The 15,012-nt window shown below is 45.1% G+C and overlaps 3 protein-coding genes across 6 annotated transcripts; 2 read left to right on the forward strand and 1 right to left on the reverse strand.

Annotated features, from left to right (window-relative positions):
• LOC8057258 (DNA repair protein RAD51 homolog A) lies at positions 687-4,586 on the reverse strand. Its single transcript, XM_002463031.2, has 9 exons — positions 4,436-4,586; positions 3,101-3,245; positions 2,883-2,993; positions 2,685-2,776; positions 2,503-2,597; positions 2,312-2,425; positions 1,487-1,616; positions 1,198-1,319; positions 687-1,091 (listed from the first exon to the last, which is right to left on the reverse strand). Exons 1-9 carry the CDS (start codon positions 4,535-4,537, stop codon positions 968-970), a joined length of 1,035 nt encoding a protein of 344 aa, XP_002463076.1. The 5' UTR covers positions 4,538-4,586; the 3' UTR covers positions 687-967.
• On the forward strand, positions 4,853-9,443 carry LOC8058348 (uncharacterized hydrolase YugF). 4 transcript variants are annotated; one of them, XM_021454379.1, is made up of 10 exons: positions 4,854-5,255; positions 5,379-5,471; positions 5,944-6,152; positions 6,701-6,845; positions 6,925-6,997; positions 8,288-8,434; positions 8,523-8,648; positions 8,755-8,932; positions 9,032-9,150; positions 9,238-9,443. In XM_021454379.1, exons 1-8 carry the CDS (start codon positions 4,978-4,980, stop codon positions 8,812-8,814), a joined length of 1,131 nt encoding a protein of 376 aa, XP_021310054.1. In that variant the 5' UTR covers positions 4,854-4,977; the 3' UTR covers positions 8,815-8,932; positions 9,032-9,150; positions 9,238-9,443. The 4 variants fall into 4 exon arrangements, with proteins under 4 accessions (XP_021310052.1, XP_021310053.1, XP_021310054.1 ...); XM_021454377.1 differs by having other exon boundaries at positions 4,853-5,255; positions 9,004-9,420; XM_021454378.1 differs by having other exon boundaries at positions 4,853-5,255; positions 9,011-9,420.
• On the forward strand, positions 10,538-13,871 carry LOC8055685. The gene is made up of 2 exons (XM_002460865.2): positions 10,538-11,093; positions 12,005-13,871. Exons 1-2 carry the CDS (start codon positions 10,985-10,987, stop codon positions 13,555-13,557), a joined length of 1,662 nt encoding a protein of 553 aa, XP_002460910.1. The 5' UTR covers positions 10,538-10,984; the 3' UTR covers positions 13,558-13,871.

Consider the following 15,012-nt stretch of genomic DNA (forward strand, 5'->3'; position numbering starts at 1 on the left):
AGCTTGTTCGCTTGAGCTTTTCTACCAAATCTGTCAATCATTCAATAGTATTTTTCTCTCACAACAAATCAGCAAACAAAACTTTTAGCTATAGCTTTTCAAACAAGCGAACAAGCTATGGCTAAAATCAGCTAGCTTGTTCGCTTGTTTGAAAAGCTATGACTAAAAGTTTTATTCACTGATTTATTGTGAGAGAAAAATACTGTTGAATGAGTCCAATTCCAGCACCCACACACCCTGTGCAGGAACAAGCTCTTCTAAGTTGCCCGTGTTGTCCTAACTGACTAATTTATCCATGCCGGTACAAGCACGACCTAGAAAAATCACCAAACATAGGTGAACTGAAAGACTCAGACATACCTTTTAATGAAAAGAAATGCGAATCAAAATAGAACTCAATTTAGGTAATGAGTTTTGAGGTTTTAGCAATTGAAAGAATTAATTAGAGTACTAAACAATAAAAAGGGCACATGTCACCAGTCAGTTTTCCGCATCAAGCCTGTTCTTATCAAAGTGATTTCAAAGGTTACCATAATGCAACCTGCACCAACAGTCAAGAACTCAGGGTAGTGTCAGCTGGAGCCACATATTGTCAAATTCACTAACTACTTTGAAGGGTGGGTCATTGTTGTTCTGTGCATTCTTGTCCACACTGCACATCCAGCATTTGCTGTGCTAAGCAAACAATAAAACCCAAAATGGGAACTGAGCTGATATTTGATACGTCATAACTACAATTGTATCAATATTTGTTGGACTTGTCAGATTACATGCAACACACAACAGGGCAACAGGCATCGTTTTATTTACAATAGGACACCTAGATCAGTCACAGGCGTGCATTCACATCTGTGAAGGCAACTGTTTTGTACATCAAGGTGCGGCAACACAGAAGTTGACCCAAGGAATGACAAAGCAGACAGCAGACCAGCAATGGATCTGAAGATGCCTGTAAGCAGATATGGTCTCAGTCCTTGACATCTGCAACACCTTCAGAAGCTAACTGAAACCTTGCTTCAGCTTCAGCCAGGCAGGGAGAGCTTATTACTTTACAGATCCGCTCCTCCCCTCGTCCCTTTCGAAGAGCAAGCCTGATAGAGACATCACAGACATTTTAAGGAAGGGTACAGATAGGAATAGAACCAACATTGGAAAAAAGATAACTAGTTATTATGATCAACTGGTGGAGCAATGCACCTTGTGGTCGAAGCATGAGCCATGATGTTTCCACCAATGGGCTTGAACTGCGGTCCAGCAAACATGGCAGATCCATCCACTTGTGCCACTACTTGATTGGTGATAACCACAGCTACTCCAAACTGCAGTGACCAATAAAATCAATTTAAGCAAATTGAACAACCATGATGGATATCCAAATAATGTAAACAGAATTTTCTTTTGAATGAAAGCTAAGACATATCCATAAAGATAAAAGGCTACAATTTTCTCAATGGTGAAAAATAAAGAATGATAATTTACAACTGACCTCATCAGCTAACTTCTGAAGGCTCCTCAGGAACTTAGCCATGTGCATTTGCCTCGCTGATAGCTCCCCTCTTCCTGAGAAATCAGTTCTGTACAGAGCTGTGGCACTGTCTACAACCATGAGAGCAAACCTGCAAATGTAGAGATTCAGAACAACAGCTAGGTCTGCTATTATTAGTCACATGGAAATCATGAGATTCATAATAAGCATATACTGGAAACAGGCATCAGCTATATAGTCATATGGATATGTCCAAGAATGCAGAAAAAAAGCATTTACAAGCAGAGTTAATGAAAAACACTTCAATATAGTAGCAGTTGCAGTTGCAGCAACAAAAATTATCTGGTTTCTGTATTGGCTGAAGTGATAAGATTGTGAGGCAGCATTATCATGCTAGTGACCACTGCATTGGTATATACGGCCTAACCATAGTATGCAATTAATTAGCAGTATGTCCTGCAAGGCTTGATATGCTAAATATACATCAACTGGCTAACTATATTATATTTTGACTAGTTAGCTGGCATGAAGAGCAATGTATCACGAATAAATTTGGGACATTCTTATTCAATGCACATAGACTGAAAACTCACAAAACTACAGCTGTAAATAATAGTGAAGTTCAGTTCAGTTCAGTACAAGAGGCACATGCATATTTTAATGTCACATGGAATCAATGTGGCTACAAAGGATCAATACATTTGATTCATAAGCAGAAAGATAACCAAAACAATGTTTAATATTTACCTAGGGCACAACTGTTGCTCGCCTAACTATAGTAAGTAAATCACACATAGTAGATTCAAAACTAAAAGTTGGACTTGCCTGGTCTCTATCATCATGGAAGCTGCCTCCAGCAGAAGTCTAGATTGATGATCCGTATTATAAGCTCTGGCATAAGCCACATTCTCTAACACATCAGCACCATTCAGTCCAAACCTAGATTCCAGCATGTGCACGCTTAGCAATCAAAGTTATGTTATAATCCAAAATAATAAGTGTGGCTTAGGTATAACCTGTCAGCAATCTGCAGGAGTCTTTGTGGTCTGAAGGTACCCTCTGCGTCAATATATAGAGCCTTTCCTTCACCACCACCCTGGTCCAGTGGAAGCTGCAATATAGATGGTTTACATATTTGAGACCAACAGAACAATTAAAGAATGAGATGGAAAAAGGGGTGGACAGATAAAAATGTCACCTGACATGTAACACAAAGGGTGTGACACAATTGAGTCTTTCCAGAGCGAAACTCACCATATATCTCAGTGATAGATCCTGTTTCTATGCCACCTGTTGCAGGTACGTCATAACAGAATGCTCAATCAGTAATCACTATGACTTGCTATAGTACAATCATGTATAGAAACTAATATCATGGAATATTCAAGCTCATTACCCTCCAAGATCTTATCAAGCTCTCTTGATCCAGTTGTAACTTGAATAATCTCCAGCCGCTGCGCATGAAGTTGACTGGCACTTGTAAATCCCAGTGGAACTATCTTGGATGCTGCAAAAAGTTTGCAGACAGTTATGAGTTCAATAGTTTGCAATACAACTTCCATATAACATAGCCTCAATACAGTTTCAACACATATACAGTCCCATATTACTTGCCCGCTTCAATTATCTTGTCAACTTTAGCTTCACTTATCCCTTTGATCTGCACAAGATCTTTCCTTGGAGTGTAAGCTACAGCCTCCACAGTGTGGAGACCAGAATCTTTCAGCTTCTTCACATCCAATGCAGCTATTCCAGAAGCCTAGACCACAAATTACACACAAATTTAATGTTAACAAAGCAACAGACCTGTTTTATGTTTCAAGAAACTAGTTACAGTTAGTTAGCTACCTAAATGGCACTTAAAAAAGGGAATACAAAATTGCAAAATGCAATCATAAGAGCCTTTGCTAATGTATATTGAGCATTGTGCTACAATTGTGCCTGTACTAGTTAACAGGCCAATATAGTTCAGGCAACAAATTCCTCATTTTGACAAGGTATTTGACAAGAAAAAACTGACTCAACAGAAATGATGTAGGCACAGAAAATTCAATTAACAGAAGAGCATTTCTCACAAAATACAGTATAGTGACTTCATGCCTCATTTTTTAAGCAGATTTCAGAAGCATCTACCCATGTACCATGAATCCAGTCGAGAGCCTAGTTATGATTCCAATTGAAAGCATGTCATCTCAGTACAGCAATGAATGTACTAAACGTTGACAATGTTTACTACTGCAAATTGCGTAATCCGTTGTAGAAAGGAGCAAACAAACCCAGGAAAACCCCAACATAAGTGGACTGCAACTGCAAGCCACCAAAAGTTCCAAGAAAAACTCCCAGTTCACATCCTGCAGAGGGAGGGGCTAGGGTTCCATTTCCAAAAGTTTGTTTCGGATCCAACAGCAAACAAATAGAAACCCCAATAAAGGCTCAAGCTTGACCGCCATTCAATGTGAAGTGGCGAATTATCGACAACCTAGTTTTTCACAACCAAGAATCAGCGGGGACAATGTCAATTCAACCACGCATGAACCGGAAACATGCCGAATCTCTCAATAATCCTACCGTCATTAACGGGAAAAGGCGAGTTAATCAACCAGGAACTAGTTTCTCGCACCCAATAAACCGCGGCAACAGCTGGGAAAAACCAATGCCAATTCATTCGCGCATGGACCGGAACATCAAGAAACGCTTTTCCTTGGCTCCACGAAGGGGGTAAACAAACGATTCAAGAACCTCCCATTTCTTCGGCCAAGAATCCAGCGCCCCACCCAAAGAACCAACCCGCGACGAAATCCACCTCCATTCCCTCCTCACACCGATCCAGAGCCTCAAGAAAGCCTCAACTCCCGGAAAAGCCACCCATTCCAGCACGAGGGGAACAAGAACCGGACCCAAGAAGCTGGCTAGGGTTAGAGCGGAAGGCGAGGGGAGCCCGGCTCGTACCTGGAGCTGCTCGATAGGGAATGGCCCGTGCTCCACCTCCTCCTGCTCCGCTCCCGCCGCCGAGGTCGAGGCCGCCGCCTTCTGCTGCTGCGCCGCCGACATGGCCTTCTCCTTCTCTCACCTCTGCCCGTGCGAAAATTGGAGAGCGGCAAAAGAGACGGGAGAGGATTTATTGGACTGGAGCTCCTACCGTGGACGCCTGGACGGTGGACGGCGGCCCGCAGCAGAGCGAACCATTGGGCCCATGCGGCCTGCGTTTAAGAGCCCAGTAAAACGAGATGGGCTGGACCCCGACTGTTGCAGGTCTTTTAGGTCCGCTACTCGAGGCCCACCAAACCCAGCCCCGCCCCCGCTCGCCTCCTGCCGTCCCGTTTCGCCCACGCGTCGAAACAACGAACACCAATGGGCAATGGTTGAGGAGCTCCCGCACGCGCGCCCGTTGCGTTGCTTCTCTCCGTCTTCCCGATTCCCTCCCCAGTCTCGGCTGTGGACTCTCCTCGACTCTCCACACACACCACGCCGTGCGCGCGCGGCGCGGCGGTATGGCTTGCGCGGCCGCTCCCAGCCCCCTCCCCGCTCGCCGCAGCGGCACGGCGGCCCGCGTGGTCTTCGCCGTGGGGCCCCACCCGCCGCGATTCTACGGGCGTTTTAAACCCTCCACGGCCACGGGAGGCGCGCCACGCTCCAGCCTGCGCGTCGTGGCCTCGAGCTCCAAGGCGGACCCAGTAGAGGAGAGACCCGCAGTCGCGCCGCTCCCGGACGTAGCAGTCTCGGCCGACGCGTCCTCGCCGGTGGTGCCTCAGCCCCAAGTAAGCACCGGGTAGGCACCGCCGCGCCTCGGCGCCTGACGTGACGTCTGGTGTCCGATTGCGGTTTCATTGTTTTGGATATCGCGACTTGTGTTGCTTATCGTTGATTGCTGCCTTTCTTCGTTTGCATGCAGCACATGGAAATGGAAGGGCTACAACATTCGCTACCAGTACGCTGGAACATCAGGCCCTGCATTGGTTCTGATTCATGGGTTTGGGGCAAACAGGTGTCTGCCATACTCTGATAAACCCGTGTTTGAGTGTTTCTGTTTCATAATCTGTCTCCAGATTTGCAAGCAACTCCAGTTCTTAATAGCAAATGTTCCTTACTTCCTTAGCTGTTGGTACACTTTTCGTTGGTGGACTGCTAAGATATGCAGAAATGCATTTTTAAGAAAAAAAAAGCTATGCAGAAATGTAGAATAGGCCAGGGGAAAGCAGCCCATTAACTTAGTAGGTACTTGAGATCTTATATTCATTTGATAATTCAGCTTTAAGAGAAGATTTGTTTACGTGTTACATCGAAAATTTTCTGATTATTTTGCTTCAAAGTTACTCTGTACCCGTACGAGACTAAAGTAACTCTAGCCCTTTACTAACCACACATATGTCTCTCTGCAAGTTATCAGCTACCTTTGCGTTGCAGTAATCCATCTTTAAGAGAAGATATGTTCACCCATATATTCCTTTTCTTTTCAGTGACCATTGGCGGAAAAATATTCCTGTTCTAGCCGTCGCACACAGGGTATATGCGATAGATCTAATTGGTTATGGCTACTCCGATAAGCCTAATCCGCGTGAGGTAGGGGAGAACTTTTATACTTTTGAGACATGGGGAGAACAGCTGAATACATTTTGTGCGGAAGTGGTTCAGAGTGAAGCTTTCTTCATATGCAATTCAATTGGAGGTATGCCAGATGCACACATGATTTGGCAACTATTGCTAATTCTACACAGTTATGCTGTTACTCCGAATATATTTGACTATTTCTTTATTGCAAGGGAGTTATATGGTTGGTTTTATGTACTTACCATCTTTATCTTTTGGATTTTAAAAGGTTATTAACAACATCCAGTAGTTATATTAGAATCGTATATAGGACCCACCAGTCACCATGGTGAGGTCCAGATTTTTTTTGTCAGAATCTCTAGCAAGTTCCTCTTTTATTGCACCTTTATTGTCATTATCTTTAGTCATATGTTACATTGACCATTTTTATAATACATTTGAGGTACTGATGTGGCAGTCTTAGCATAGAAATGCTGGTTACTTGGTACAATCTGTTGAAAGACACATTTCCAGTATTGAAATGCTGGATGCCCAGCTTGGTATTCTTATTTTATTTGTTACTGAAATGAGTAAATTCGCGAATCTGATTAAGTAGACTGGTCTCGTGATTATTTGATATATGATTTGAGTATCTTAAATCTGTGTGCTGTGCTTACTATCCTGTAGGGGTTGTTGGTCTGCAGGCAGCCGTTATGGAACCTAAAAAATGTAAGGGAATTGTTTTATTGGATATTTCACTAAGGATGCTTCACATCACAAAGCAGCCATGGTTTGGAAAGCCTTTCATCAAATCTTTTCAAAGTCTCCTAAGGTAATTTGTATTTCGTACTCCCATCACAATATTTTGGTGCTAGGTAGTTGCTTGTTATAATGCATTTACTGCTTTCTAGGAACACTATTGTTGGGAAGCTATTTTTTAATGCTGTTGCTACACCAGAATCTGTGAAAAATATTCTTTGCCAGGTATTTCCTCTCTAGCATCTCATCTTGTAAAAATATATCCAGAAGATGTAATATTATGCTATGCCCATGCGATACTAAGGCGAGAAGTTCCAAAATTTCCATTATTAAAAAAATATACTGTTACATTCAATCTTATGTCGAGGATAATATACTTATAAGAAAAAACTATATGTGTTACAAAACATTGCACTAGTATATTGGGACCATAGCTTGGGCTTGTAGAGCTGAAAGCTACCATTAGCTTAAGCTTAAATATGCAGTTTATGAGTCAGAGTTTTTCGGTTTATAAATTTAACCCTTTTATTACGTGGTGAAGCCATGTGCAAACTTGTGATAGGTCTTATGCACAAGCCCAAGCTCTCAGAGAAGGGCCCTAATCTTTTTCTACAACAGTAATGATAAACTAGATGTTTGGAACACGGGGGAAAAAATCCTGTTCCTGCGTTTTTCCCGTGAAATTGAACTGATTCCTGTGAAATTCCATAGATTCCAAACAGGCCCTGTGAGAGGATTACATGCTCATTTCTCATATGTAACAGCAGAAAAAGCAAAAAACAAGGTTTTACTTAGGATACAAATAGATGCCTCGCACCACTATCTGAAGTAAATGGAAGTCATTTTGACATTTGCTGCTCAACATTTTCTTTGGGGATAGATGTTCCCTGTAGAACAGCTTAAGATCTGTGTGCTCAAGAGAAACTCCAATAGAACTTCATTGCACCAAATCTCGGCTCAACTACTGAATTTTAGGCCCCTTCTAAACATAAAACTTATGACTCACTATTTCTCCTAGAAACAGTGGGAAATGATGTTCCTCAACCTCTTCTTTTTGTTGTTGAAATTGTAGCATAACTTTCTTTATTTATTTCTGTCTTGCACTACAATAGTCTGCTTGCAAGATGATTTGTGATGTTTTGAATCAGATATGTGAGGACATACTCGCATGCATGTTGACGTGTTGTAGTGGAGATTTTTATATATGGATCAAATTGTATAAACCATTCTCGTGAGTGGGAGCATTGAAGTATGAGTGCATTGTGCATGTTTCGTCTGTACCATAAACTTTTGGTTGAACTGGTCATTGTATGCCACTCGATAAGAAACAATTATATCCAACCAAAGAACTCTTTAAATTTTCTTTTTCCTTGCTGAAGCATGGAGATCCTTTTGGTTCATTGTAAGTATAGAATGTGTTTTTTTTTTTGCTTCTTTAATGATATGTAGTTATACCTTTAGATTGCATACACTTCAACTTTTATGCTTTTCTGGTTCTAAATAAACTTTCTGCAGTGTTATCATGACACATCTGCAGTGACAGATGAGCTAGTTCAGATTATTCTACAGCCTGGTCTTGATCCTGGAGCAGTGGATGTATTCCTTGAGTTCATCTGCTACTCTGGAGGACCTCTACCTGAAGAGTTGCTTCCATTGGTTAAGGTTAGGATGATCTTAGATTCTTAGTTGTGTGATTAACAGTTCATTTTGATTTTGGAAATTATTTATGGTTTTCTTTTGTTTTGTGCAGTGTCCAGTTTTGGTAGCATGGGGGGAGAAGGACCCATGGGAGCCTGTTGAGCTTGGAAGAGCTTATGCATCTTTTGATACAGTTGAAGATTTTGTTGTTTTGCCAGATGTTGGACACTGCCCTCAGGTCCTCTTTGTAGCAGATTAATTTAGTCAGCTACTGTATTATGCCTAGTGTTTTGTACCTTTGCATATGGGGTTTACTGTTTTATTTGTTTGTATTTGTCCTGCAGGATGAAGCACCTGACCTTGTAAATCCGCTTGTCGAATCATTTGTCCAGCGCCATACTTAGCACATGGGTGAGCATCTTTCTATGTTTATTAATGCCCTTTCCCAGTAGGGCCTCAATTTGCTGGAACATGGGAATGCACGGCTATGTTATTAACAAATGAGTCCTGTTATAGGCTATGGTAAGTGTTTCCACTGCTAAACAGTCAACAAAGACACGTTTGCCTGAAACTAACAGCAAACTTTTTTGGAGGACTAAGTTTTGCCCTCCTGATCTGCAGTACTTTCATCTGAGAGCCAAGGGCAAACATCATTTGATTGGATTATAATTCAAATATAAGAAATCATGAAGAAATATCTGATTTTATTACAGAAGAACCTGTCTTCTCAGAGCAGAGAGGTTAGTACCAGGAGCATAGTGGTTCTTTCTAGTTGAAGTTCCTACATGTATATTTGTCCTTTGTTTCCTTATAGAATTCTTATACAGAGATAACATTTAATTTGGACACTTGACACTGGAAGCATCTATTTCAGTTATACATCACGAAAGAGTAAAGAGAAACAAAAATCGAATACAGTTGTTCCTATTTTTTTGGTAACATAAAAGCTCCCCCATGTATTCTTGGTTTTGATATTGACAATATAAACGCATTGTCATGAATTTTCCTTTAATATGTCAACATCTACCGTGAAGACTTCGCAATATGATACTTTTGATGCTTGTGGAAATCCAGTTTTGCATCCTAGTGTGCGTGGTTAATATTCCAAATGCATCAAAACGTGATGTTTAATCCCATATGCATACGCACTTCCCTTAGCCATTAGTAGCCTATACTTTAAAATTTGTAGCAGGTCCAACGAAGCCTGGATCACACCCTGTATCGGACAGACCAGCTGTACTGCCTGATTTCTGTACCGTTGTACATGCAACAGGGAAAATAATATTTGCTCGTTTGAATGATTACACCTAGAAATAGTCCAGAAAGACTCCACATTGAAAACAAAAATTTGCAAGTCGCCTCTTGCCCACGTCCGACACGGAAACTTGTCCTGGAGCACTCCAAGCTGATATGACTTCCAGCAGCGCAAAAAATGGATATTCCCCTTGAATACTTGCATATTCTTTACAAGTTCTCCGTTCTAATTCCGGCGAACTATTATGAGTCTGAACTTATGCTCAAAATTATTATGAGTCTGAACTCTGAAACTTGCGTGATCCCATTGGAGGAAGGGAGCCTTGCAAGTCGCTTGTGTTATTGTGTGTGTGAATAATATTTGTTACTCTGCATCATCGCCGGAATCTTTCAACCGCTCTCTCCGTTTTGTTTAGCCACCCCGCGTCGTTCATGTGAAATAAACAAACTACGAGCATCTAATCAAACGACGCCATGGTCTGGTCATCAGAACGCATGTCCGGCCTTACCTGCTCTGCTCTGACCTAATAACCAGAAAAAACAACGCAGCCCGAGGCGCGTCGTCGCTGGCCTTGCTTTGTCGCACGTTTTGCTCCCAATTTGATACGGTGTGCCGAAGCACGCGCGACGCTACCACAAGCAATAGATAAACCAGTCTGTCCATGCCGGCCTTTGGCTCCAGCTAGCTAAGCCAACACACGGTGAGCACCCAAGTCCAAGCCGTCACGAAACGCTAAACAAACAAGGCCACGACGTGTGTATCTCGTGGGAGGAGTTGAGGTGATGGAAGCGCGCGCGCGCCAATGGATGCCAATCCAAAACAATGGATTAGATCCATGTCGTCAATCAAAAACATATACTGTACTCCTATATAATGGTTGAGCCGTGAAGCTGAGGAAGACGCATTTAAAGGCACGGGCAGTGAAGTCGTCGCCAAACAAAAGCTAGGCCATAGCTAGCCTCGGCGATCACTGGTCGAGAGAGAGAGAGAGAGCGAGCGAGCTCGAGGTTTCTTGCAAGTAACCGCCGGTTCCTTGCAACGGGCAGCAGGGGTGGCCGACAAGGCAACCCGCCGGGGCTGTGTGCGGCTGGATTTGTATTTAAGATTGACGACTAGTGTCGCCGAAGCATCCCATATATACATTGTCACTTGTCGGGAGAGGAGTCGAGAGCTGAGACGGCGAGCTGCCTCCGATCCTGCTCTATATCAGCTCAGCTTCGTTCTGCTGTGGCTCTGAGCTGAGCCGCCAAGGATACATACGATACGATACGTCTTGCAGCTGCGGGTTGCCTTCTTCTCCGGTGGACCTCGTCGGGGTTATGCGGAGGAGCTGGTCGTGCTTGTCCTGCTTGCCCATGGGGACGGCGGCGCTGCCCATTGAGGACCGATTCGTTCCTCCGGCTGGGCTACCGGCGGTGCCCGCGTCAGGTACATCATGTTGATATATAAGCTCATTGATTGAATACTTGCGTTCATGTTTTCCCGATAACATTCGGTGCACGAATGGTAGATAATCTCTGCTAGTTTGAGTCTATCAGTACTAGCTAGTGCTCCTTTTCAGCTTGTTTGTGAGTTTGTCCAATCACTGATCGATGGGGTTGTTTTCCTTGTACGGAGGCTCTTTTTGTGGCCTTTCGTTTCTAATGTTAAAGGACGGACACTTCAGGATTTCAGACAGCCAAAAAAAAAACACACGCCACATGTTGTCTTTAAGCTTTATTCAGGTAGACGTAGTTTGCCTGCAATCACGTCAAAGAACATGCTTTGCTAAATTCATTAACTAAATGATCCTCGCTCCTTTAGTTTGATCCTTTGTGTTGCACTATGTTTGAAACGTAACACGATAATAAGCATAGATTCTTAGTTATCTATGATCAAATCTTTAGTGTGATCCTTTGTTTGCAACTATTTTTGAAACGTAACAAGATAAGCATAGATTCTTAGTTATTTATATATGATCAATTAATGAGAACAAGCTTAGGGTACGCTCCAGCCTCTGAAGCCAGCAGATATTACCCTTCATCAAGTCAAAGTTGTTTTGAAGTTAGGCTTGTCTCTATTCAGAGCACGCGAGTAGCAAGGCATTTTATTATTGTGGTTATGGAATTTTCCCCTGTTTCCTCATGTTTAATGCTGCACAAAGAAACAAAACATGTGATTTTTTGTTGGTGCTGATGTAGTGGTTGATATGAAAATGACTGAAAATCAACGTATCAGTCATCTGAATATTAGAAACTAGCATAAAAAGACATTGACTTATACCACACTGGTCTGAAATTTAGCTTAGATTTTTGTCCGCGCTGAAATTTGTTTAGCTCACCGGTGGCGCCACGTTTCAGGTTCAGAAGATGGAGGATTTGGCAAGGGCAGCATAGACCTTGGAGGCCTGGAGGTGCGCCAAATCACCACATTTGCCAAGGTCTGGTCCACCACGCAGGGCGGCCAAGACGGCCTCGGCGCCACCTTCTTCAAGCCCTCGCCGGTCCCCGCCGGCTTCTCCGTGCTCGGCCACTACGCGCAGCCCAACAACCGGCCTCTCTTCGGTCATGTCCTCGTCGGTCGGGACACGTCTGGCACCGGTGCAGTCCTCGCCGCGCCACTGGACTACGCCCTCGTCTGGTCCAGCCCGGACGGCGCCGGCCACTTCTGGCTCCCCACGGCGCCCGAAGGCTACAAGGCCGTCGGCGTGGTGGTCACAGCCGCGGCGGACAAGCCTTCGCCCGACGAGGTCAGGTGTGTCCGTTCCGACTTCACCGACGCGTCCGAGATCGAGGACACGGTGTTGACCAGCGACAAGGATGGCTTCAGCGCGGCCACCCTGAGGCCGGCGGTCCGCGGCATCGACGCCCGCGGCGTGCACGCTGGCACGTTCCTCGCCCAGAGCAGCGCGACGCCGGCGGGAGCGTCGACGACGCCGGCGTGTCTGAAGAACAACAGCGCGAGCTACACGTCCGCCATGCCTGACCTGGCCCAGGTGAACTCACTCCTGGCGGCCTACGCGCCGCACGTGTACCTGCACCCGAACGAGTCCTACCTCCCTTCGTCGGTGACGTGGTTCTTCGAGAACGACGCGCTGCTGTACCAGAAGGGCAGCCAGACCCCGACGCCAGTGGCCGCCGACGGGTCGAACCTCCCGCAAGGCGGCGGCAATGACGGCGGGTACTGGCTGGACCTGCCGGTGGACAACAACCAGAGGGAGAAGGTCAAGAAGGGAGACCTCGCCGGTGCGAAGGTGTACGTGCAGGCGAAACCGATGCTCGGCGGGACGGTGACCGACCTCGCGGTGTGGATCTTCTTCCCGTTCAACGGGCCGGCGCGCGCCAAGGTCGGACTCATCCAGTCGATCCCGCTCGGCAAGATCGGCGAGCACGTCGGCGACTGGGAGCACGTGACGCTGCGCGTGAGCAACTTCTCCGGCGAGCTGCTCCGGGTGTACTTCTCGCAGCACAGCGCGGGCACCTGGGTGGACGCGTCGCGGCTGGAGTACCTCGCCGACGGGGACGGCGGGAACAGGCCGGTGGCGTACGCGTCGCAGCACGGGCACGCGTTCTACCCGAACGCCGGGACGGTGCTGCAGGGCAACACGAGCCTGGGCATCGGGATCCGGAACGACTGCGCCAGGGGTAGCCGGCTGGACACCGGCGCCGGGCGGTGCGAAGTGGTGTCGGTGGAGTACCTCGGCGTCAAGGAGCCGGCGTGGGTCGGGTTCGAGCGCGAGTGGGGGCCGCGGGAGGAGTACGACATCGGGCGCGAGATCAACCGCGCCGCGAGGATCCTGCCGCGTTCGGTGAGGGAGCGGCTAGCCAAGCTGGTGGAGAAGGTGCTCGTCGGGGAAGGGCCGACGGGGCCCAAGATGCATGGTAACTGGAGAAACGACGAGAAGGAAGCCTGACAGCAGATTAAGGATTGCCTGCAGATGCATGGTAACCGTGCAATTCGTGAGGAATATATATACGGATCAGACGGTTCGCGATTGACCGACAGCAGATTAAGGATTGCATGCATGCTGATTATTAGAGGAGGTAAAAGGATTGGTTGTGTTGTGTTGTGTATTTCGATCTCAGCTGTATGTATTCGATGATCTCTTGTTTGGTTTGCTGTTTATTGCTTTGTATACGACCATGTGAGATCTTCATTTGTAAGCACGAGCTTCACAATTTGAACAAAAGTGTAATGTACCGTGGGGTTTTTTAAAATTTTTCCGCATTCTTATTTTAAACTTTTTCTGCATTTTTATCTAGGATCATGAACTGCCATAGTGATCTAGGTTTTCAATATTTCAAGTCATTCTAATTAGATTTTATCTAGGTCCAATTATGGATCTGAATTCACACTTCGAGTCTCAATGACATATAGCATTTTCCTGTCCTTTTCAAAAAGCAACAAGTAAGAATTGTACTGGGTCGAAACTGAGAAGCATTTTCTAAAGGTCCGTTTAGATTCTACCATCTAATGGAACACATTTAATGGTTCAAAACATCACGTCTCGGGAGGTCACCTGTGGAAAATCCGCGTTCCTCATAGGCGTGCAAAGGGGTAACCTTTAGGTGCACCTCCAAACCTTTTTAGTTCAAATATTTATACTACTTTTTAATTTTTTTTAGAAGTAGTATAAATATTTAAACTAAAGAGGTTTAGAGGTGCACCTAATCATCACTCATTTGCACCCCTAGTTCCTCGACAATCGGCACAAGCCGGTGGACGCATGACACCACTTTAGCCCATTTGCATCTGCGAGCTAGCGAGCGTCAAACAATCTAGTAGCTCTAGCAAGTCAATCTTTCTCAACAATTTCCATGGAAAGTGTTGAACCTTCTCCAACCATATAACCATCATGATTTTCCACCATGCACGCTCAGACGTGAACAATCTCAGCGTGACATTTTCCAGTCCACCATCTTTGATTTTTTTTCTCCCACATCCGATCTAAATCCGATCCGACCACTTATAAGAGCATCCTCCTCGCCGCGCGCCACCGCCCTCCTCGCCGTCGCCAGCGACGCCGCTGTCTTCACGGTGGTGAACCAGTGCGCGCCTTCACGTGTGGGCCGCGTCCGTGCCGGTCGACGACGACGGCGGCAGCTAGCTGAACCGCGGCGAGACGTGGCTGAAATTATGTTGCAAATTCAAATAAGTCGTGAGCAAATAGATTCAAATAAGAGCATGTCAGACATATAATAGAGAAAAAAGTTTTTCTCAAAAAAAAAAAGACAATATCATTACGAAGGAGGCAACAACAAGACTAGCTAAGCCTTATTAGATGTGAAAACATTTTGGATTTCGCTACTGTGGTACTTTTGTTTGTTTGTGGCAAATATTGTCTAATCATAGACTAACTAGGGTTAAA

The sequence above is a fragment of the Sorghum bicolor genome, chromosome 2, assembly GCF_000003195.3.
Source record: "Sorghum bicolor cultivar BTx623 chromosome 2, Sorghum_bicolor_NCBIv3, whole genome shotgun sequence".
In the NCBI taxonomy this organism is placed as follows: Eukaryota; Viridiplantae; Streptophyta; class Magnoliopsida; order Poales; family Poaceae; genus Sorghum; species Sorghum bicolor.

What these genes read in the sequence shown, in the direction of transcription:
- LOC8057258 (XM_002463031.2), bottom strand. Translation starts at nt 4,537, where the DNA reads ATGTCGGCGGCGCAGCAGCAGAAGGCGGCGGCCTCGACCTCGGCGGCG. An exon ending in TGACAAGATAATTGAAGCGG is followed by an intron (nt 2,994 to 3,100) that starts GCAAGTAATATG and finishes AACTTTTTGCAG; the next exon opens with CATCCAAGATAGTTCCACTG. An exon ending in CCCTTTGTGTTACATGTCAG is followed by an intron (nt 2,598 to 2,684) that starts GTGACATTTTTA and finishes TCTATATTGCAG; the next exon opens with CTTCCACTGGACCAGGGTGG.
- LOC8058348 (XM_021454377.1), top strand. Translation starts at nt 4,978, where the DNA reads ATGGCTTGCGCGGCCGCTCCCAGCCCCCTCCCCGCTCGCCGCAGCGGC. An exon ending in CATATGCAATTCAATTGGAG is followed by an intron (nt 6,153 to 6,700) that starts GTATGCCAGATG and finishes ACTATCCTGTAG; the next exon opens with GGGTTGTTGGTCTGCAGGCA. An exon ending in TCTTTTCAAAGTCTCCTAAG is followed by an intron (nt 6,846 to 6,924) that starts GTAATTTGTATT and finishes ACTGCTTTCTAG; the next exon opens with GAACACTATTGTTGGGAAGC.
- LOC8055685 (XM_002460865.2), top strand. Translation starts at nt 10,985, where the DNA reads ATGCGGAGGAGCTGGTCGTGCTTGTCCTGCTTGCCCATGGGGACGGCG. An exon ending in ACCGGCGGTGCCCGCGTCAG is followed by an intron (nt 11,094 to 12,004) that starts GTACATCATGTT and finishes GCCACGTTTCAG; the next exon opens with GTTCAGAAGATGGAGGATTT.